At 38.3% G+C, this 23,032-nt stretch overlaps 1 protein-coding gene across 1 annotated transcript in view; it reads right to left on the bottom strand.

The window, feature by feature from the left end:
* The window catches only part of LOC138620867 (general transcription factor IIF subunit 2-like), a 41,075-nt gene extending 24,066 nt beyond the window's left edge, over positions 1-17,009 (bottom strand). Inside the window, exons 1-4 of the mRNA XM_069698457.1 lie at positions 16,944-17,009; positions 16,624-16,697; positions 16,077-16,095; positions 15,627-15,771 (exon numbers count right to left, since the gene is read on the bottom strand). Coding sequence (XP_069554558.1) covers positions 15,627-15,771; positions 16,077-16,095; positions 16,624-16,697; positions 16,944-17,009 — 304 coding nt within the window. The remainder of the gene's footprint in view (positions 1-15,626; positions 15,772-16,076; positions 16,096-16,623; positions 16,698-16,943) is intronic.
* Positions 17,010-23,032: the final 6,023 nt, after the last annotated feature.

The following is a 23,032-nucleotide window of genomic DNA, read 5'->3' as shown; positions in this document are numbered from 1 at the left end:
AATGAGCAGTGCAATTGTTTCCAAACCAAATTTCAGTCATATTATAATTAATAAAAAAGTATTATCTTCAGGTATTCCCTTTTAACAGGAGTTGAATTAGTAGAACATTGTGTTTATTTCCCACTCATGGTTTGTTTTAGTCATAACTATTCTCCTCTGAGGTGATGCTGGACGGCCGTGAGCTACTGACAACCTCAATGAACTAAACTTTTTTGGGGGGAAAAGGGCAACTAAGACTTTCTCTGGGTGGAAGTATTTCCCCCCACTATGATATAAGGTGACTGACAAGATGAATTTAATGCTTTGGCTATGATTTTTTTTTTTTTTCAGGTGAAATATCATGACATGACAAAATAATTTCAAAAATATAGTTTTTATAACAGCAGACACAAATAAGTGAAAGAACATATGTTAAAAGAAATCCTAAGACAAGTGTAAATATATCTCCTTGAAACAAAGATATAAGTTGATAGTAACATAATTAAAGGGGTTATTCAATAGTTTGTTAATGCACTTAAAAAATATGGGGAACTTGAGGGAAACGTGTAAAAAAATATATATTTATATATATACTTTTAGTGTCTAGAATTAGTTTATCTCCAAAAACAACATAGATATTATAAAAAGTCACAAGCCACAGATTGAAACTCACATTTTAGTTTTGATGTCCCAGCGTGACTTTTGCTCCCCTAAAGCCACAGGTGTTCAAAAACTGCTTTTAACAGCACAAGTGAAGCTCCTCCTTACAAGTAAACTGTAAAATTAGTGTAATGCTCCTTTAAAAAAGCTTTTAAAAACATACTATACAGAAATTAGTCAACATCTAATTAAAATCATTCATATCTGGAGGAGGTGAATGTCAAAAGTTAAAATTTTACAACCTTTGAGTTCAGCAACTAAATAATAAATCAGACACCACGGGTCATAAACCAACAGGCTGATTATAGCATGTGTGTCATAGCTGCGTTTAAGGATGAAGAACGCTGCTCTGGCACTGCGCGATGCTGTCGGTGCCAAGCAAGTCTAGCCTGGCTTCTGTCCAAACAATGTGAAGCTGGGCTGCATCAAGATCCATTTATGGAAACTTGTGGGAGTGGAAATGTTTAAATTTAATTCTCCCAAACATTGAAAAGCATTCATTTCCTCTGCTTGGAGTGGAAAAGCCTTTGTGAGACGACTCAAACAGCCTCTTTGAAGTCTTGGCGATGCAGAGTTGCCCGTTTTATCTTTTACTCAGCATATGGAGAGCAACAATCAGCCTCCTTCGGATGAGCAGCAACTCTCGTTTTACCTCCAACTGTGCTCTCCCCCTGCACTGTGGCTTAAAAAACATCTTTTTAGGCAGGAAATGTCGTCAAACCGACCACCTGGCCGCCACCACCCCCGTCATGACTCACACGCCCACGTCAACCTCTGACATCAGGCGGACCTAATCCACAGCCCACTCCTCGCACGCGCGTAAAAAACATGTGCGGCAAAGTAAAATGTGAGCATCGTGCAGAGGAGAGGAACCCGGTGAAGCAGTGATGTTCGTACGTCGACCCCAGCACTGACACTTTACTGTCAACAGCATCCAACCTGTGGCTTCTTTTAATTGCAGATCATCTGCATGCATTTTTTATGACGGTGACTGGTTCACTTATTAGTCACATGGTCAAAGTGATGCACGAATCATCAAAGGCGAGCGCTTGGACGAAGAGGGCGGCAGGAGGTGCAGTGGGAGAAGAGGTTTTCACAAACCACGCTACTATCTACCGTCTCATCTCAGTCCTTTCACCTGTTGCCAGGCAAACTCAACTCCCACATCATGAGCCGCTCTCCCCTCTGTCTCTCGAACACGCCCCTCCGTATCGTGATGCCTCAGTCGTGCGGTGCCGCTCAGCCAGAAAATGACTAACATACTTTAGATTTTTTTTTTTTTTTTTTAATCTTTAGCTTTCAAGTCTAAATAGAGAAGCAACAATAGGAGAGAGGAGGGATTGAATGGTGAAGAAGAGGGTGAGGGGAAGGTCAGGGCTCAGCTCGGACAAAAGAGGCAGCAGTAACCACTCACAAAAAACAACAACATGAGAAACGTATACAAAGAAGCAGCGTGTACAAGCTAACTGCGAGTTTAGGGAACTGCTTCCATGCAAAAATATATCTAATTTTTGGGAGAAATTGAAGCCGTCAGACTTTATATCTGAGCTTTTTCATAAAAGGCATCCAGCAGTGCTTTCCCCAAGAACTGGACTTTTTCTCTGGGGTATAAAAGCTTTAGAAAGAAAATTGACACTCGAAGAAATGTGTTGTTTGTTCAAGACTTACTTCTCTTCAATAAAAAAAAAAAAAAAAAAAAAAAAACATCAGTGAAGTGAGATAAATCCACTTGCTCCCAGTGCAATTACCCTCGTTTCAGGAATTTTCCAGAGACAATACTCTAAAACTTACACACAAACAAAAGGCCATTTATTGCCCTAATATTAAAAAAAAAAGAAGTTTGTATTATACTGCGAATATAACATGGAAAAAAAAAACTACTGTATACAGCAAGTGATGGAATAAAGCAATCACCATAAAAGGAAAAAAAACACTATGGACTAAGAGTAGATAAACACAAGAATTGAGAGTACAAAATGGGGGCAGGCAGAAACAAAGACAACAGAAGCTGTAAAGAGGGCAGATCAGAAATAGAAAGATGTGAAAAGGATCTCCAGCAGAGCAGAGGCAGAGACAGAGCAATGTGAAGGCAGAAATCAGAGCCAACCTGCCCTCCAACATTTCTACTGTATGCGCGAAAGTGGTCATCAACGCATCTGACACATGACATCAGATGCTGCAACAGCAGAAGTGTGTGTGTGTGTGTGTGTGTGTGTGTGTGTGTGTGTGTGTGTGTGTGTGTGTGTGTGTGTGTGTGTGTGTGTGTGTGTGTGTGTGTGTGTGTGTGTGTGTGTGTGAGAGAGAGATCACTGAGTTCGTGTATCTTTGTGGATTTAAGTCTGTACCAAACACTGTGTCCTTGGAGAGATATTACTGATATGCTTTTAAGTCCTGTAGAGACAAGCAGGACTATGAAACTAAACCAAGTAGGAATCAGACTGGCAGCTGGGAAAATCTAAAAATTTGATTCACATATATTGAATTATATTTAGAAATGACCACGGTATGGATTTCTGCAGTGTTTCTAACCTATTATTTAAACAGCTATGGGCTCCTGCTAAACCTAGACTCGCTACACAGTTCAGACTATTGAAAAGCTCGTCATCATCACACATCTATCCATAATATGTCACTGGTAGGAGTCTACTGCACTCACCAGTGGGTTCAGTTGGCCATTAACGTCGACATACTATGACCGTTGGAGAATAGCGGCAGATGAACTGGACACGTGGTTAATGTTGTGAAACGTTTGGTTTGGTTTAGGCACCACCTTTCCATCTTGTGAATAACACTCAGATTCATTGACCGTTTTATGTATCTTTGTCTTTATTGAAGAGTTACAAAACAAAATGCCTTCATATCTACCCATTACTTAGATGTCACCTGACTTGGCCACCAGAGGTTGCTACAAATGTACGCTGCTGGCCTACAAGTCGGTGCAATTTATCTGAACATTGGATCTACAAAAGAAATGGGTGATAATGGCCTCCTGATCCTACCTGCAGCTTTAATAGGCCCAGACTAACCCATATATTTAGGACAGATGGGATAATCGCTCAATTGACAGTCAAATCAAGTGATCAAATCCTGATGCCAACCAAACAGCCAGAGTGAGAAAAGGAGAACTTAACAGACATTTACCCCGTGAGAGGGCATTATTACACACAGCCTGGCATGAAATATGCAGCACTAACCACAAAACGCTTTAAGGCTTCACTGCTAGATTTAGCTCATCGTCAGTATCTGAATCTCAGCATTACGAATTCAATGCAAAGCAGCAACTCTCCACTGAAATCCACACTAATCGTGGGTGAGCAGCTTTTTAAGACAGAATCAGGCAGGTTTTGGTGTCGCTGAGTGAAATCCTCCCACACAACACAAAATTATTTTATTGCTCAGACAACTCACACAAACTAATACAAACATATGGACTGTGTGACCCGTGTGTGGTGAAACCTCTGTTGTATCCGATGTGGACAACACTGACTGGCTATGACTTCTTTCTTAACAATGAGCCATTATCATTAGGCAGCAGCCTAATAAAATAATGTGATCATTTTTATTCATGTGTCTTCCTGCCAATGCAACAGCCAACTCTAATCAACCTCTAAAAACCCACTGGTAAAGGTCAGATGAGCTGCTGGATGTTAAATACAGAAATGGGCTGTTAGAGTAAATGGGATTCCTCATTTGAAATGCAGCAGTGAAGGGGGGGAAATAAAACATAGCACAAGCTCTCTGACACAGATAAAAAAAAAAAAAAAAAATAGACTGCTGAAATGGGAGCTGTAATTCCAGTGGGGAAAAAAAAAAAAGTGCATCTTAAATAAGAAAAATGTCAAATCACATCATCTGGCCATGGTTTATAGCTGGCTTTGTGCAGTTGTTTTGAGCACATTTTACCTTGTCAAAAGAAATAGTAACTGTAAATTGGAAGAAAAAACATCATTACCGTGATGGTCTTTGAAAGCAACACAATGACCAGGGTCATGAAAGCGACAAAACCTCAACATTTTCCATCTGCAACTTAATAGAAAACGCGAGTTATTATGGTTACTTCTCTCACATTTTCTTACAATGTGCATTGCTAAAACCCTTTATAGTCTTTCAGCAACCTCCTGACAGAGGCACACATTGTATCTACTGGCGACAGAGCCCTCTATCATTATTGTGGGTGTCACGTGTCTGCTGTGTGGGAGCACAGCAGGGGCCGGGTAAACCTTTATTTCAGGCAAAACAGGAACGAGAACACAGACGACATTTTTCTTGACAAACAATTGCTGCCTCACTCGCTTGTTTTTCACCTTGGACACAAACAAACATGCATCTCTATGAATAGCAGGCCAGTGATTCAGCCCCAGAGACAACAGGGAAGGATAACATGACATCAGCATGTTTATTGAATTTTAATCTTCAAATTTAGGCTCTCGTAACCTGGTACAATACAGTAGATTGTTTTATGCACCAAGATTTGGTTTATGCCCAGAAAACTATAAACCATCTGCCTTCCCTCTTTAAATGGACAAGTAGCCTGGTATCAGTGACACTGGCAGACATAATCCTCTACGCACTGTAGTGTACATTTTCTTATGATTTTTTTCTTTTTTTTTTTCATTCTTGTGATAGTAGCCGATCCTCTCTTATTTTTTAAGTCTGTATCTACTGACTGACGTTATGACGCAAACAGGCTCATCAGAGATTAAATCAATCTCTCTTGCTCTCTCACTCGCTCGCTTAGTAGATTTATCTGTTGCAGAGTAACACAACCGTGATCGGCTCGGGAGCATATATTTTTATTGGGCTCATTCCCTCGCATTTCCCAGCATGCTCTCTACCTTCGTAACTTTAACCAATCCACATCGACCACTATACGATGCAAGTTGTGCGCCGAAACTGACCGAGCAGTAACCACCCTCCTCCACTGTCACCAGAGTCCAAACCAGAACATCATGTCAGCAAATAACCATTGCAGACTTAAAAACAAAAAAAAATAGAGGCATTGTTCTCGCTCTAGCTTCAATTTCTCAATATTTGCTAGCGTTGCTTCATCTGGCTCTACCACCGTCACCTTTGGTGGAAATACATTTTGAAACGCTTAACTTTTACGCCATCGCACCTCCTCCACTGGTTGCTGTTTGGTCTGTCCTTCAAAACCTTAACGCAAACAGGGTTCCCACACTACCCAGCAAAGACTGATATGATGAGCATTAGGGAGGGGGCGGAGCCACACCACTATTAGGGCGTAAAAAACATGTTGATGCTAATATATCAACCAAAATATGGCTATTGAACATGTGTGACACATATGTAGCCTAATATTTTACAGTTTGACAATAAACAGTAAACGTTATAGGGAATGCAATAATTAAAAATAACTACAAATAAAAATATACATGAACAGAACCATTTCTGTCCGTGCATTATGTTCTGTTAAAAAAAAAAAAGTTTACATATTGGACAACATATATTGCAATATGACATCAAATCATCAAGGCGCTATAGCCGTCGGGCTCTTTACAAACAATTTTCCTGTATCTCAGTGATTCTAAGGAACAACAGACCTGCTTATCTTTCTCACCTATTAAAGTTTGCTTTCCACTGAAATGCTCATATTTGGCAATATTTCACACATTTCAAATATATTATACAATTCCTCTTCGTTACATGCGAGCGATATAGATATCAAATAAATGTTTGAGATGTTCTTACTCTATCTGTATCATTGCACAATTCACTCTAATCTACTCCACCACTGGGTACACTTAGATGAAACTGTCCACCCCATTTATGTCAATGAGGCTAGACTAAAAACCTGTACAGAGAGGTGTCTGTGTAATGCAATATAGTTCAATAGCACCACAAACTGCAGCCTCCGAAAGGACCACGCACTTGAATTAACACCTCTCTAAAACTGTTTCAACAAAACTGACCACCGTAACCTTTGCGAAGGCAGGATTTATTACATGACTGTTGTTAATTTTAGATATTTATACCCAATAAACTGATAGCCGAGGCCGTGCTATCATGATTCTTGTTTTGAGCATTTGAACAGGCGCTTCAAATGTTTTTCATTCCTACACAGGCAGCACAGTACATGAGAGCCTTTAAAATTGATGTTTTGTTTCGTAACAATGGATTCTTACAAACTCAGCTGCCAGTGTGTTTTGTGGCCGCAACAAATGAGAAGGGAGGTGTCGTTGTAGAAAGCACGTAGCTCCAGTGAATTTCTGTGGAAAAATATTTACTGCAAAACAAATGTCAAGATGGCTACAAACTGATTTCAACAACACCTACGACATTATGTCTAGAATGGTATGTTCCCTGTAATTTCTGGTAGAGAAGTGAGAGAGCAGAGAGAAGTACAAGAGGAGAAAGCTGACAGATTCAACCAGCCCTGACCGAGAGTATTCCCAACAGACTCAAGCTCCCTCCTGAAGCCTGCCACTGGGTTAACACAGGCAGAACGCAGCCCTAACTCTCCTCACCAAACATGGAAAGACTGCTCCTTGACAGTCCAGCCATACCAGTATTAGTGAACAACTTTCCGTTCAGTCACAGGAAGGTGGAAAGCTGGAGATGAATGCCAACTATTCATACTGCAGGCCTGCAGAGTCCCTCTGAATGAAGTCAGTTATAGTTAAGCACGGGATGTTGGTGTTGTCTGACTACAAAGTCATGCTTTTTCAAGGGGTATCCAGTCAAGAGATATTCCTCTTAAAACCCTCTGCAATTCATGAGCCACACTTTTGGAATGAACCAAGCTAAGCCGGCCGCGCTCCTTCAGTAAAACACCTTCGACAGTCTGCGCAGCCAGCAGTCTGTAGAGTTAAGGGTTTAGTGCTTCTGATTTTAAACAACACAGCAGGACAACAGAAGTTGATCCCTTTTATATAAAGTACAACAATATTACTTCATTTCTACTTTATATTTAGTCTGCTTATAGACTTCTGAATTTCTGCTCACAACTCTGCAAAGACAAAAACAAACCAAAATAGAAGGTAATGAAATCGTCTTGTTCGTTTACCCACATGGTGATGTAAAGCTGCGGCACTGGTTTTATAAACATAAAATGAGCCAGAGTCAGAGATGGAGGAGGCTTGGCTTGACTTCATGCAACTGTCACAGTCGGTAAGACCGCCCTGCTTGAAATGTGCACACTGACCAGCTGTGGCTCCATCCAGAAACAAACTAGTATTTTCCTGTACGTGTGATGTACGCATGACCTTTACGTGGCATCAAAGGTCACAGAAAATCGAATCAGAGCAGTCTGACCTAAACAGAATGGCAAAAAATTTGAATTAAAAATGTACCTCAGCCCACATACATGAAAGATCAGAGCTCATGATTTCTGTCTGTTCAGACTTACTGCATATGATCGTATTCAAAATCAAATGAATTAGATTTGGACCGACAGTCTGAACATATCCAGAATCTGATGACAGGTGGCGGGTTGTTGTTTTTTTGGTGTTGCTTGAGTCGTATGTATAATTTTATCAAATCCAGAATTTTGCCAGCTAATCAGATTTGGCAGACAAACTAAACAACAGTGTGTGTGCTCTGTGCTGCAGTACCCCAACTCAGTGGCTTCAATGTCTGTATGTAAAATCGCACTGAAACCTGAAGAATCTCAGTCGGCTGATGATTCGACTCGTCGAGTTGTAGCGAGCAGCCAAATCACACCAAGTCATGATGAAACAAATGACTTTTTGATTGTTTAATAACAGCTAAGAAGCATTTTTCAAACTTCTAAATTTAATTGTTCGTGGGTTTTTTTTAGTAATCAACACAGTTTTATAAAGAAATCCTTGCAATCTTCTTGGAACTTAAATTTCCGCTCCTAATCTTTCTAATCCTTTCTAAAACTAATAGCCTATAGTCCAAAAGGACTCAAGGATTTCAAAGTTTGAATGAAAAGCTTTGTATAGGTAGCTGAAGGAAAGTCATACTGTAACAGAACAATGATTACATCTGGCTCTCCACGCTCCTCTGCATGCGTCTGCGGCAGCCAAGCCTGTTGCTTAGCAACATCTTAATCAATACCTGGTCCTTAGCAAGAACAAAGCAGAACAACTAGATCGGGTTTAATGGAGGAACATTTAGCTCGCAGCTTTACAGCACAAAAGCCATGTCAGACGCCGTGCGTGTACGTCTCAATCTCCGACGGTCACCATTAGCAACCTCCTGCTATTGTTGGCTCATTGAACGCTTGTATAACATGAGGTGAAGGAATGCATTATAAAGACACTGTATAACATTATTAGACACCGCTATTAGACTATCGGCTGGCTGAATTACTTATTTCTTAACAAACAGAGCAAGACAAGAGTTGACCTCGCCCAGTTTGGGATGTTAAGGAGAAAACTGTTTGTTTGGTCACACAACAACCAAAGTCACGTACTGAAATTGCATATCATTGCCATACAGTTTTTATATGATTATTTTGATACTTAAACACAAAACTAACCCAAGAAACATGTTCTAGTTACTGTGCTAACAGACTGTTGTTGCTAATGGGAATTCAGCCCTTTAGTTTTACAGGTATTCTGAAATGGTCAAAAGGGAATTTTCACCTGTTGGTGGAACTAAATGAAAAGTCAGGGATCATCAAATTGAGGAGGGTTCAGATTGTCTGAACAAAAGGGCATTAGCCTCACAATGTTTTTTTTTTTCTTGATGACACAGCAAGTTAAGGACACAACTGACAACAACAACAACAAAAATCCAGATTGAAGTGTTGATCGTAACATTTTTTTTTAATATAGATTTCATTACAGCGCACTACACACAATGGAAAAAATGTGCATGAGTGAAAACATTTGATTTGGTTCTGGACTTTCCTCAAAGCAGAATAAAGCATGTATGATGAACTCAGTCACTGACGTATATACTGTAGGGTCAGTCACACTATACGGGTTTCTGGTTTAGGATGACTGACTACATGTTTTATTTTGCACTAGGGAATGTCCAGCTTGCACTGAAAAGTTTGCACTTTGGAAGTCTTTCATATTTTATCCACCGTCCGTACAGCTCAGCAATGACTTTGATATTAAAACATTTTTTACTATCAAGACTTCTGTCTGAATGATTTTGTTCTTTGTGTCCTAAATTTGTTGTACAGTGAACCCTCGCTATAACGCGGTTCACCTTTCACGGTCTCGCTGCTTCACGGATTTGCATCGTGCATTGTGTTCTGCATTCTGATTGGCTAAACAGTCTCTCCGCTTCTTCTCTACCTGTTTGTCAATAACGTTGCGGTTTAATATGTACACGTACGTAAAACAGCTTGCCAAATTAAAAATAATCGATGGTGGCATGTCGGTTTATAAGAATCTTTTTGCCCAGAAGAAAAAAGAGCGACAACAACTACCGATAACTATGTTCTTCTCTCGAAAAACCACACCTGCACCGCCGGCTTTAGAAGAAAGAACCGCTGCAGAGCGGAGTCAGGATGCAGCGGCTCAGTCAGAAGAGCAGTGAAATACACGAGTCATTATTTGTCCTACTGTACTTTGTATTTGTTTTCATAATCATTTTTCATTTCCTCCCGTTCTAATCCAATGACTCGGGTCGCAGTGGGGCGGTGCCGATCTCAGCAATTTGAAGCCTTCAGTTCGTATTGATGATTAAAATTATTATTTTACAGTACAGTAGTTATTTGTAAAAAAAACATTTATACAGTACTTTTATTTGTTAAACAAATGCTTGGGCCTGTAAAAAGGTTTTGTTCTTTGGTTTCAATGTATTATGGAGTATTTCATTGTATAATAATTGTAAAAAAAAATAAAGGTTACTACTTCACGGATTTCGCCTATCACGGTTTCTATTTGGAACGTAACCCCCGCGAAAAACGAGGGTTCACTGTATTATAAAAAAAAAAAATAAAAAAATCATGGACCATAGATCCATTCCTGGTTTGATCCTCAACACTAACAACTCAAAGTTTGACCATTTTAAGTTTGACTTAAAGGTGTCTAAATACTGTAGTAGGATAGCAGCAGTAATGCAATTGTCGTTGAGATTCAGAAAGTTCAGACTCACTGTATGTAAATATGAACAGCCAGTTGATAAACATCTGACTGAAAATCATTATATTTAACATCTATATTGATCATATATATTATTACAGAGGGTTCAACAAGGAGCTGAGTGAAAATAAAAGATTATGAAGGCATTAATTTGGATGGTGATAGCGGATGATATATTTCTCACATATGAATCTGACATTTCTGTTTTGTCCGAGGTGTCAAGAATCAGTAGAATATGAGTAGGTGTGAGGCACAAAGTGTGAGAGTGCAAAAGTGCAGATCAAACCGGTGCTAGTGTGAATGCAGAGGTACAGTTAAGCTGGAAAGCTGTGTGTGCGAGACTGTAGGAAAGTGAGTGGGAGCCCAGTGTCATACAGTCCACCGTCCTGTGGGCGAGTGGGGGTGGAGCTGAACACTGGTCAGGTAAATAGAGACTACACACCACCGCATCTCAGAGGGCGTTATCCTACTTCTTGTTTCCAGTGCACTTACAGTCGAGCCAGCCATCTGGAGCACCGACACCTTTATGAAACAACTGAGAGTTTATTGTTGTTGTTGTTGTTTTTTTTTTTTTTGCACCTCCTGAATGCCATGTTTCCACATTCACAAATGCACGATTATAAACCTGATGATCCTCTCCGACACTCGTGCCCACCCACTCCCACCGCTTTTGTAGTTTTACCTTAATATTTTTTTCTTTTACAATTCATAAACCTGATTTCCGCTGAAGTTTTGCAGGGCAGAGCATGTCATGTGTTGCTGTTTATAGTGGTAATAAAACGACAGAAGTAATAGGAAAAAAAAAAGGCTTGAAAAGAGGAACTGAAAAAAAAATCCATTATCACATGTAGGAGGTATTAACGCACATTAAGTGTGGGTGCATCTAAAGTGCACGAGGGCTGTGAAAGAACAAACCTTGATGAAGAGAAGGCTTTGTTTAAATACAGTTCAGGCATGTTACTGACAGAGACACAGATGTGGCTGATATAGATTAAGTCAACATCACAACAGTGATATGACTATTTTTCTCGTATCACTACATATAGATAATCTAATAAAATAATTCAATGCAGTGAACTGAGTTACAGCGTTACGTTCATACAAAACTGTAAAGACAAAAACTCTTAGTTTTTAATAACATAATGCCAATATGATCACATGGTTTAAAATTTGCTCAATGATATTAATTAATCCTGCAGCTCCAGTTCAGATTAAGCATGGTTCTTCACTGACTATGATCTTCTGACTTCTGCCTTGTACTGAACACCACGCTATGTTGTCCTACAAACTTCAGGATATTTTTTTTATAGATCCATAATCATTTCCATTATTCCAGGGCTGAAGTTGAACCCAATCAAAAATATTTTTAATAAACCATCAGGTGCACAGTGCTGAAGAAAAAATTCACCTTCTACACCATCCTGATAAATAAAAAAATTAATTAAAAAAAAGATGGCTTCAAACAATGGGTGATTTTATTTACTGGGTGTATTATGGTCTAGTGGGAGCATTTAACAATACAACAGGATTTATTGATACACCGCAAACAAAGGCTGCTGGTGTTTCAGAGCCAGTGTCGAGTCCGTACTGTCGATTCTAACTTGCACAAACGTCATTCAGATCAACGTGTCAGGCAGACAAGACAAACATTCAACTAAACAACCCCTCTGCGTCTGCACACTCTCCGTTACCACGGGGATGGAAGGTTAATAAGGCGACTGCATTTTGGTCATTTTGCTAACAAGAGGAATGGCATTTCCTCTTGTCCTCTATCAAATGACCTATTGGCCAGAAAAATACTTTTTTTTTCTTTTACCTCCCATGATATTTTTGCACACAGTATGTTCATGATACCTTTGTTCTGAAAATTGAATGAGCTACTAAAAGATCTTTATATGTTTATAGAAATATTAATTTTAATTCATTTTCAAACTGTAGAATCTGGTTTGTGACAAATTGTGAATCTCTTGCACTGATGTCTTTTTACTCATGTTTAATTTTCTTTCCTACACAGTTATAAAAGCTTCCCTTCATCCATTTAGAAGGCTAGTGTAATACGCTCTAATTCAAAATACTGGAGCATATGTTTACTTTCTGGACACACAAGGTTGCACATGAACTGCAATCTAATTTGTCTCTGTAGGCTGAAAACTACCAAAAAAAAATGAAAGTGCACTCAATCATTTTTTTATATATTTCTTTACTTTAATTGCATGACATCCACAGTAATATCAGATTTCTCTAACAGTGTAATTGTATTATATATGAATATGTATGCCATACTAACCATAATGTGTTCCACTATATTTTCTCTTGCATTACAGGTCTAGCTACAAGCTCTGCTGTTAATATAAATAATATCACAGGAGTGGTATTAGGTTTGTACCTTGTTTGTACAAAGTCCTTAGTTGCTTAATGAGACCATTATTCAAAGGTTTTCCACTTTTTCCTGGTCGTGTCTCACAATTTAAATCAATGTGCCTGTTAGTTCATAAATTAATTTTGCTCAGAGCTGGACAGAGGTTCAATTCTTTTTTTCTTACTGTAGAAGTACACATGGCTGCATTAGCATTGGCCAAAGTGGGCAGCTGCCCAGTTTGTGGTAAGAGAATTGATGGCAAGTTTTTATACTGTATAAAACTACAATGATGGGGGACTTGATGTAACACCTGTATTTTGACCTAAACTTGAAGGGGCCAACATGCACAGGAGCTCTAATTTACAATTGAGTTTCAGTTTCTTTATTATTACCTCCACCGAGCACATGCATGTTGTTTTTTTCATCTGTTTGTCAGCAAGATTACAGAAAAACTAACCGCCTGAATTTTATGAAAACTGATGGAAGAATGGAGAATGGGTCGAGGAACAGCCCGTTAAATTTTGGGGCAGATCCACATATTATGTAGCATTTTCATTAAGATTGCGATATAGCACATTTGGCCTTCTAAAATCCAACAGATGGAAGTAAAGTCCAATAGGGACATAACAGTCTGGAAATGTTATGTCTCTCTATCACAATCCAAATTCACCAGTAATCCTTTGGGGTACACGTTTAAATATATCCAGACAAATATAGTGGCTGCAGTTGTAGATTTGCATATCATAGAGTTTATCAAGAGTAGTCTGTGGGCCTCTGTACTATCCCTGTGCCCTTCTAGTTTTAGTTAATCTTGTGTTTATGGAGTGCATATACAATGCTTCACTTCATTTCACTTGGAAATGGCATACACAGTAAATCTATAGGCATGTATGGACATTATGGTTTGGCTCCAGCACCCCCTTCCTGTCACCCCAGGAAAAGGGAAATAAAACAGCTCATTAAAAACAGCAAAAGAATCCGTCACTTTCATCCAAGTGCACAAGCAGCATAGATATGTCACTATTTACAAGTCTGTCATACAAGACATTACATATCACATCAGTCCCACTTCATCAGAAGGCACTAACTTGTGATTCTGCTGTCACATTTACAGTACGCTAGATGATTTTTCTCAACTACAGCTTCCTCCTTTGTAAAAAATGTTGTCAACCCCATGAAGAGCACATGATGCTTTAGCTGTCCTGTCACTCTGGGTGCAATCCCAATTTAAACTTTATTTCTCTCCAAACTGCAATAGACAACCATGCTCCATTTGGATTCACACCTCCCACTCTGGGTAGAGTTTTGGTTTCCTGTCAAAATGTGCGTTTTAAACTAATTCGGTCACGCCTTGTTTAAAGCTCAAAATATGCTTCTTTTTTTTTTTTTTCTAAGACAGCAACACCCAATTATGTGCACTATTCTCAGCATCTGGAAATTACAATGACAGGCAGTGATTTAATTGTTATTTAGCACTGGCACGCCAGGAGGTACAGAACTGCACCTGACATTTTGCTGATTTAAGCACTTGCCTCTGCTATTTATTTGTCTTTACAAAAAAATTCAAGTTTTCACTGAATTCAAGTAACATTTTCATCTGTAATATTATTCCATTTCAGGGACCTCTCCTTTCTATTTTCTGTTCATTTTCTAATTTTTGGTAATTACCCTTTCTATGTTCTTGAAATAATAACTAACTGTAGTTCACATTTATTTCACTTTCATGAGTCTGATGTATGAAAGTGCACACATTGAGCTATTGCACTAAAAGTAACCCCCTAATCTATTGTAATTCTCAGGTCATAAACTCACAGACACCCAAGCTCTGATGCAAATTCCTGCAAATCCGTTTGGCTCAGAAAGCAGTAGGACACATCGTGCCTGGCAGCAAACTTCCACCACAAATCAGTAGCCACTGTGAGTACTCATGAATTTTTCAGTGCAATTAATGCAGAATATATCAACAGCAGCAAGGAAACCTGAGAAACTCAACAAATTAAGGCCACTTAAATCAGTCATGTCATATCCTGAGTAAATTCCCATTAATGTGTGGGTTTTCTGAGTTAGCAGTTGGCAGAGGAGCACCCTGATTTATGTTAATCAATTAATTATACCTAGAGGCTCCAGACAAAAACATTTTAGTTGGTTTTAATTTGATTTAACCACATCTCAGTCTGGAAAATTAAAATTAGATATAGCAAGTGTGCAAGAACTTCACCCAAACTATGAAGTTTGATTTGAATGTGAACCATGTTTCTTCATTTTTTGGGGGGCAAAATTACAAAATCCCCTTTCTCAATGTGCACTATTTGTTTCTTTTATTACAAGCAAATATGTTTTTCTCATTAACATTTTAAATAGACTTTGACAGGTTTTTTTTTTTTTTTTTAAGGTCTATCATGGGCATATCTATCTTTAAAATAGAAATGTGTTGAGCTACAAACCCACACTGCCCTGTGGACCATTGCAAGAGTCAGATACACTCTCAGATCTATTTCAGTTTGAACCCTCGAACCACCGAACAAACGCATGTTTGAGATGATATTATCGAGCACAAAGGAAACTGAGATTTGGGGGCTGGAGCAGCTGGGTTGGACACTGACCTGCTTCGCTCTGGCTGAAGACAGCCATGGTCTGTCCACCCACTGTGTGCATGGTGAAGGGATGATCCCGCGGGACCTGCAGTGATGCATCCGTCTCCCCCACAACGCCCAGGGCACTCAGCTCCTCGCTCAGGCTGAAACACACCTGAGAAACATGGCTGAGTCAAAACACTGCTGTCAAGTCATATTACCAACCTACTCTCTGATTTGTCAAACAGTCAAATATGATTAAACTATTGATCCCCGTGAGGAAGGTGAGTCAGCACAGCAGTGATGGGATGAGACAAATAAAAAAAAACATAAAACTGCTCTGAAATAACATCTACTATATACAAAGAAAAGGTGAAAACAATTGTTAGCAGCAACCAGTTCAGAGATTCAGTCTTCGTCACCAACCCACTGACAAAAGTTGTACAGCTGTGTGTGCAGTGTGATATGAAGCTGTCTCACCTCTGTTTTGCCTTGCTTCCTGTTAGAAGTATGAGAAAACAGAAAAAAAAAAAAAGTGCATCACTGATGATGTCTGTGACAAACGATTACTTTCATAATGTGTTAATCTGCCAATTAAAAAGTCCAAAAATATTTGGTTTATGACCAACAGGCCACAACCAAAAGATATTCAGTTCATGGAAGTCTAAAAGAAGCAGAAAATATTCACATTTAAAAGGCTGAAAACTGATAATTGTAGCTTTTTTTAATAATTTTTTTTTTTTTATCAAGGATCAAAATATTTGGCGATTAATTTTCTGTCAATCAACTAATTGATTAATCATTGCAGCTCCCTTCAAACCCAAAATATTTTAGTTTATGACACAGATAAGCATCTGCTGCCCAAATGTTTAGCTTTTTTGCTCTGAAATGACCAATAGTCTATATGCCGATTAGTTTGCTGTCAATCATCTAATCAAACAATCAACAAATCATTGCAGCTCTAATACTGATAACCATGAACAGCAGATAATAAAACGTATAAAAGCCTCCAGCATGAGGTACATACTTTCCAATGGTAATCTTTCCAACTTCTCCCTTCTCTGGAGCTTTGTCCCACTGTTGAGATAAATACTTGGGCACCTGTCGAGAGATGAAGCAATTCAAACTTGTATAATTATCAGTAACGTTAATTAAACTATCTGTAATTAAGAGTGATCAGCGGGCTCCGTTTAGCGGCTTCAGTCTTTTTCTAAAAGCACATAGTCAGCCTTCAATCAACCAGTGACACGTTTAAGCGCTGAGTGGTGTTTTAACAGACATTAGTGCTGCCAGAGTACATGTGAATTGATTCAGAGGGACTTCTTGATCATTTTCAGGTGAACAAACCTTTACGAGCCACACGCCTTTACTTTGTTTCACTCCAGACAGTTTGACCTCCATTTTGTCTGCCATCGTCTGAAACACTGTACGGATAAAGTAGACAGAACCAACAGACTCCAATTTACTCAGGAGGACCCAATTAAGGAGAGGAGCTACAAAATAAAACTTCCCGTTACTAATTTCAAAATAAAAGCATCGATGGAAACGTGCACAGAAACATTACAAACTAAATGTTAAGCGGAACACCTTTTATCATCTAATGTGGGCTGCAGTTACATTATACATAATTTTTTATTCGTTCTGCCGGTGTTCTTAATTTGGGTCAAAGAATATAATTTTCTTTTCTTTCACTGTTAGTTCTGACCGAAATTCATGATGTCGACCTGCATTTTTTTTTTAATGTAGGCTACCCTATATCAAACAATCATTCAAACTTTATTTTTAAATCAACTTTCAGTCAAATTAAATGTAGCCTAATTCAAAGTTCTTATACTGACAAAATGTAGGATGCTAAAAAGTGACTGGACACCAAAGAACAACAAAAGATCAACAAGAAAAAGGTTTATTTAAAAGGACAACTATTTAAGATGTGCAGTTAAGTTGATAATAGCTAAATAATAAAAGATAAAACTCGAGCAATAAAAATTAGTTGTTTTTTTAGAGAAACATTAAAATTTTAATTAAAGAAATGATATTGATGATAAGTATGCTACGAATATGAAATTCTAACAGATGGGTGAACAGATGAGTTTGTAGTTAACATTTAAAGATATTAGTGTTTTCAGATCCTCTCAGATCCTCTGGAAGGCTGTTCTTGGAGTGTAAGTGAGGGCAGCATTACTGAATGTTTTTTGTTCTGCTTTGGGGAACAATGTGGAGAGCAGAAAGATCTGAGGGGCTTTCCTGGTTCATGACAAGCTTATCTGAAAGGTCATCTGGTCATGGCCATGAATAGTGCTTTTAACACTAATAAAATAATTTTTAAATCAGTTTAAAAACTAACAGATAATCAGTGTCAAGGCTTTCAAATGGGCGTAATGTCTCCTTTTGCTCTTGGCCATGAAGCAGCTGAACTTAATTAACTGTAGCTGATGTAGAAAGGATGCGATAGTTAGTAGCTTGCTATAACAGCGAGCATTAGTCTGCCTGTGCTGTTCAAGAGAGAAATATATGGATTCAAATTTACCAAAATGTTTTTGTTTTTTTTATAAATCTAACAAGGGTTTATCTATTCAGAGTTGTTACAATGTGAATTCTAATCTTGAAGCTCACGTGGACGGATTTGCAGCTCGTAAAAGTTTGATAAGTGTACGACTGCTCTTCAAATGTTTTATTTATCATGGAGAAGTTGGGGGAAAGTATTTTTTTTAAAAACAGTGACGACAAGTCGGGGACAATAGTCACAGGAATGCGTGATTTTGTGATCTGCAAACTGCCGATTAAAGCTACATGACATGACATCACATCAGCAGGACAATCACATTGAGCAGCAGTGATCCTGATTTTAAGAAGAAACTCTGTCCAGACTGTCATAATTTTAGATAAAAAATTTATGATTGTGCATATGTTTAATGAAGTTCAATAGGGGAAAGGTTGAAAAAGTTAAAAGGGCTCCAACAGCTAATTTTTGCCTCAAAGTCTTGTTTTTAGGTCAGACCATGAATCAATCATATATGGTATTGCTATTACACCTGCAGTTAAAAACATAACCTAATCATAATTCAGGTTAAAAAAAAAAGTACTTCGGACTGTCATGTTGCCAGAAGACCTCAACGCAACTTCTAACCTCTAAAACGACCACAACCATCAAATGACCTGGTGATATTTATTGATAGATTGGAATTACAGATACATGTCCTGTTGATATGTTCCTTTTCAATAATAAAAAAAAAAATAGAATTGAAAATAAATGTCCAACAACAGGGAAGACCAAATGTAAACCAGCAACCGTTGAACAAAGTGCTTACTACATGTAGTAAAAATTATAAACGATGCAGTGTGTTTAGATTGAACCAACAAACCAACAAGTCAATTGGCATTCAAGATTTACTGATGAATAAACAGGTACTGCCAAAACTAAAATGTTAATGACAAAATATATTCGATACCCAACAACACTAAAACTGAACACAGAGATGTTTGATTTCTTGTTTTTTAATGTCTGTTTTCTATAAGTCACAAAATATTTCACATTTAATGATCACATTTCATCAGTATCTTTAAGCTCTGGCCTTGTTTCATTTATCATTATTTTAGAAATGTATATTTGATCTATTTTGATAAAAAGCCATTTCAACTTTTGTCTCCCTGTGTGATCTTTAACAGAGATTGGCAGCATCACCACGTGGAACGAGAGGAAACCTGCAAGTCTTCATTCAGTCCTACAGCAGCACCTGCGGAGATGACCTCCTGTCGGATGGTGGTAATATAATGTGTAAACCTGAATTACAGAAAACTTAGATATGTTTTCACATTTTCCATATTTACATTATCAGTGACATAGATGTCAACATTTCTAGCCATTGGCAGGTACTTGTATATGGATGTGAAGTTTTGTTCAGTGACATCTGAGCTTGATGTTGCAGAACTGCGGATCAGTTCTGGGTTATACCTGCATCATGACAGTTATAAAGAGGACTTGAATTGAATTTGGGCTAAGAAAAATTTGATTAGTTTATGGTTTGATTATCTGAATTTAAAACCACAAATTCTCATAAATAAATTAGACTACCAGATGTAACCTTTAACATATAACAGAATCCATATAGCCTCAAACCTTTCATGAAGATTGTTTCTTGCACTACTTCATTTTTCACATTACATAGGTTTGGGGCTACAGAGTGGGGGAAGTCTTTGCACACTTATACTTCTTTCACAACGTGTGATGCCTTCTTTTTAAAACTTAGGTTGCCCAAATATGACCTCTTTCAATTGAAGTCACTGCTGTTATGGATCATAGGTAGGCCAGTTCAGCTCTGCCCTAATTATTTCACTAAATGATTTACACATGTAGAACTTGAGACCAGAGTAAATCAAGATTAGCTTTCAAGGTCATTAAAGTGAATTATTGGAGTGCAATTTGCATGTAATTAATGCAGACTGCACTACTTCAGCTTGCAGGAAATATAAATAAGACAGAAATATATAGCAACAAGAATATATAACAACACATACTTTGTGTCCCTATTACTTAATATTAAGTTTCTTGTTCTGGTTTATGGTAACAAGCAGCCAATCTCAGTAGATCCTTTGTCTACGTCTAAATCAGAATCATTTCTCGACAAATTTGAACACTTTCTCATTTCTGAAGTTCGTGCCATTGTGAATCATTGACAAAGATCAGAGACACACACAGAGAGACAAGGCTTATCTGTGAAACAGCACCTTTATTTGTATCTTTAATTTAGTTTTGGATAAGGAGGCATTCAGCTTTCACAACTGCAGTTCATTTGTATGTATTGCCATCTTGTGGACAACAACTAGAACTGGAAATGGTGGTACTGAATGAATGAATGACCAGAGGAATGAATGACTGAATGAGTAAAATAACATCAACAAAATTTATACAGATTTATTCATTTTGACTCCACTGGCCTCGAAGGTTTTTCTGTTCCACATGATGTTCCATTTAAACAGATTCGTTCCAGTCTTACACAGAAGGCACCAATGTCTGAAGTTGTACAGTTACTTCTTTCTTGCAAGTTGTCACCACTTTCATTTTAAAACATGGTGACAAACATTGTGTAATCTTTGACACACCCGAGCCAAGGATGGAAATGTCAGCTGGCCACTGCTATTTTACACAAAACGTTGGCCAGAGCAACGTAGGTGAAGCATGGCATGAATATTGATGGTCCCCAGAGGATGAATTCTAATATTTAATGTGACCCTATCAGAGTAGAAAGAGGTAAAAACATGAAAATGAACATGTACTTTAATGCTCCCCAGAAATTGTTTAGGACACTTAGTGAGCTTTACAATGTACTGTTCACATTAAAGTGAGGTAATATCAGTAGCATAATCAGCAGCTATTCTAACACCCTGAGAAGCTGCTACCTGTGATCAGATTTCAGCCTTTTTATCTTCATTTGTATTAAAATTCTTGTGCAGCTTGTGCACCCACACAGTTTACTGAAAGACCTCCATGTATGTATTTTTCTTGGTCAATACTATTGGTCACAAGAAGCAGCCAGTTTGGCCCTGGTGTATAAATTGGGAGCTATATAACTTCCTGTGCCCCAAATTTATCTCTCAGCAGTGTGACCTGGAACAAACAGGCAAACACTGCAGCACAAAGATTTCACTCAAACTTACCTCCGTCAGCTGACCAGCCATCAGCACATTCACATCAGGCTTAACACAGTGAAAGCTCTCATCTGCATCGAGACACTATAACAGATGCTCCAAAGCTGCAGGACGCAGTTTATCAGCTTCATTGGAATGTGTTGAAAGTGTGTGTGTGTGTGTGTGTGTGTGTGTGTGTGTGTGTGTGTGTGTGTGTGTGTGTGTGTGTGTGTGTGTGTGTGTGTGTGTGTGTGTGTGTGTGTGTGTGTGTGTGTGTGTGTGTGTGTGTGTGTGTGTGTGTGTGTGTGTGTGTGATATACAACAAACCCTAAGTCTCACTTCCTCTTATTACACAAGTTCAAAACTCTGAAACTCCTGCAATCCTCTGTCTGTCCTCTGCTGGTTGAAAGGTTCAGACATCCCTTTTCATCAGAGATCAAATTAACTTGGCAGGGGCTGGCTGCTGGTTTTGGCTTTCTCCTCAAGGTCATTGTCACTTTGAGGTTGGCATTTTTGCCCACAGTCTGGATATATTTCAGCGAAAGATGAGGATGATAAATAAACCACAGAATAAAATCCCTGTGCTCTAATTTATTCTAAAATGTGTCCATCGACAGACCCTGACCCTCACATGATGAAAAGCATTAATATTAATTGCCTAATTTATCACCTAAATGAGAATTTCTCCAGAGCCTAACATGATTTGGCATAAATGTAATATAAAGCACGATTGTTATAATTTCTACAGTAAGTGCTCACAGTAGGCTGAAAGGCTGTTGCCATGGCAGCCCCTGTTGGGCAGATGCAGCCTTTAGAATAGGAAGCCAAGAAGAAAATGAAACAGAGATACTTTGCAAAGAGATTTAAGGCTTCAGCTACAATATTTATAATGTAATATTTATGTTAAATATGAACACTAATGGTGTTAGTTTTATTGCATTGTATACGTTTAAACAGATTTTCAGGTCTTGTAGTCCAGATGCAAATCTCCTAATTCTCACATCCCAAAGGTATTCTGATCATCTGCTGGCCACTGAAATAAACTATTGTTCTTTACACAACGTGAAATGCAGCTCAAAGTGCTTTACAGCGAGATAATTCCATGCAGTGATTTACATAAAACAGTATTTGAAACGTCAAACCATCTCTTCAGCCCTGATTTGACATTGAATAGTGAACTGATGTAGCAGCTCTTGATAAGTGTTTTTAAAAAGGCGCCACTGATTATGTGTATCTGTAAAGATGATTTCTTTCCCAGATTATGTGACTGGGTTGGGTTTATAATGTGACACTGCCCTTGAGAATTTAGAGCTATATCTTTTCACACTGGAGTGTGGCTCCCCCAGATGGGAAAGTAATGCCTCTGAAGCAATCAGTAAACACTTTTATGAGGTGTCAGGTCATCTAGCAGATTTCATGTCAAGCTGTGGGGGGTGTTTTATATTTCTACAGTGTGCATGTTGTTCACAGATGCTGTTCTCTCACTCAGTACATTTCTAATCTGGTAGTAGCAGCATACAAATGCTGCAACTTCAGATAATAGGACAGATACAACTACAAACATATTGTTTAACATTTCTGATATCTAAACAGTGTTTCTGTGTATGAAACTTTGTTGATATATTTTCACACAAATACCCTGATTGGCCTGATGGGGGTGCTATAATCAAAGACCTTATCGTTTATTATAACTTTCAAAAGGAACAATAACTATTTATATTATTGGGACACCTAATTGTCAAGAATTTCTAACACTGGTTTCCTGATACTAGTCTGATATGTTTAATCAAAAGTACCCACTTCTGAATATA

This window comes from Brachyistius frenatus, unplaced genomic scaffold (genome assembly GCF_029030835.1).
Source record: "Brachyistius frenatus isolate BFR_SWC_R1_liver_20210118 unplaced genomic scaffold, ASM2903083v1 Contig_27, whole genome shotgun sequence".
In the NCBI taxonomy this organism is placed as follows: Eukaryota; Metazoa; Chordata; class Actinopteri; family Embiotocidae; genus Brachyistius; species Brachyistius frenatus.
The sequence above is the reverse complement of the archived record's forward strand: the minus strand, read 5'-3'. Positions and strand labels throughout refer to the sequence as shown.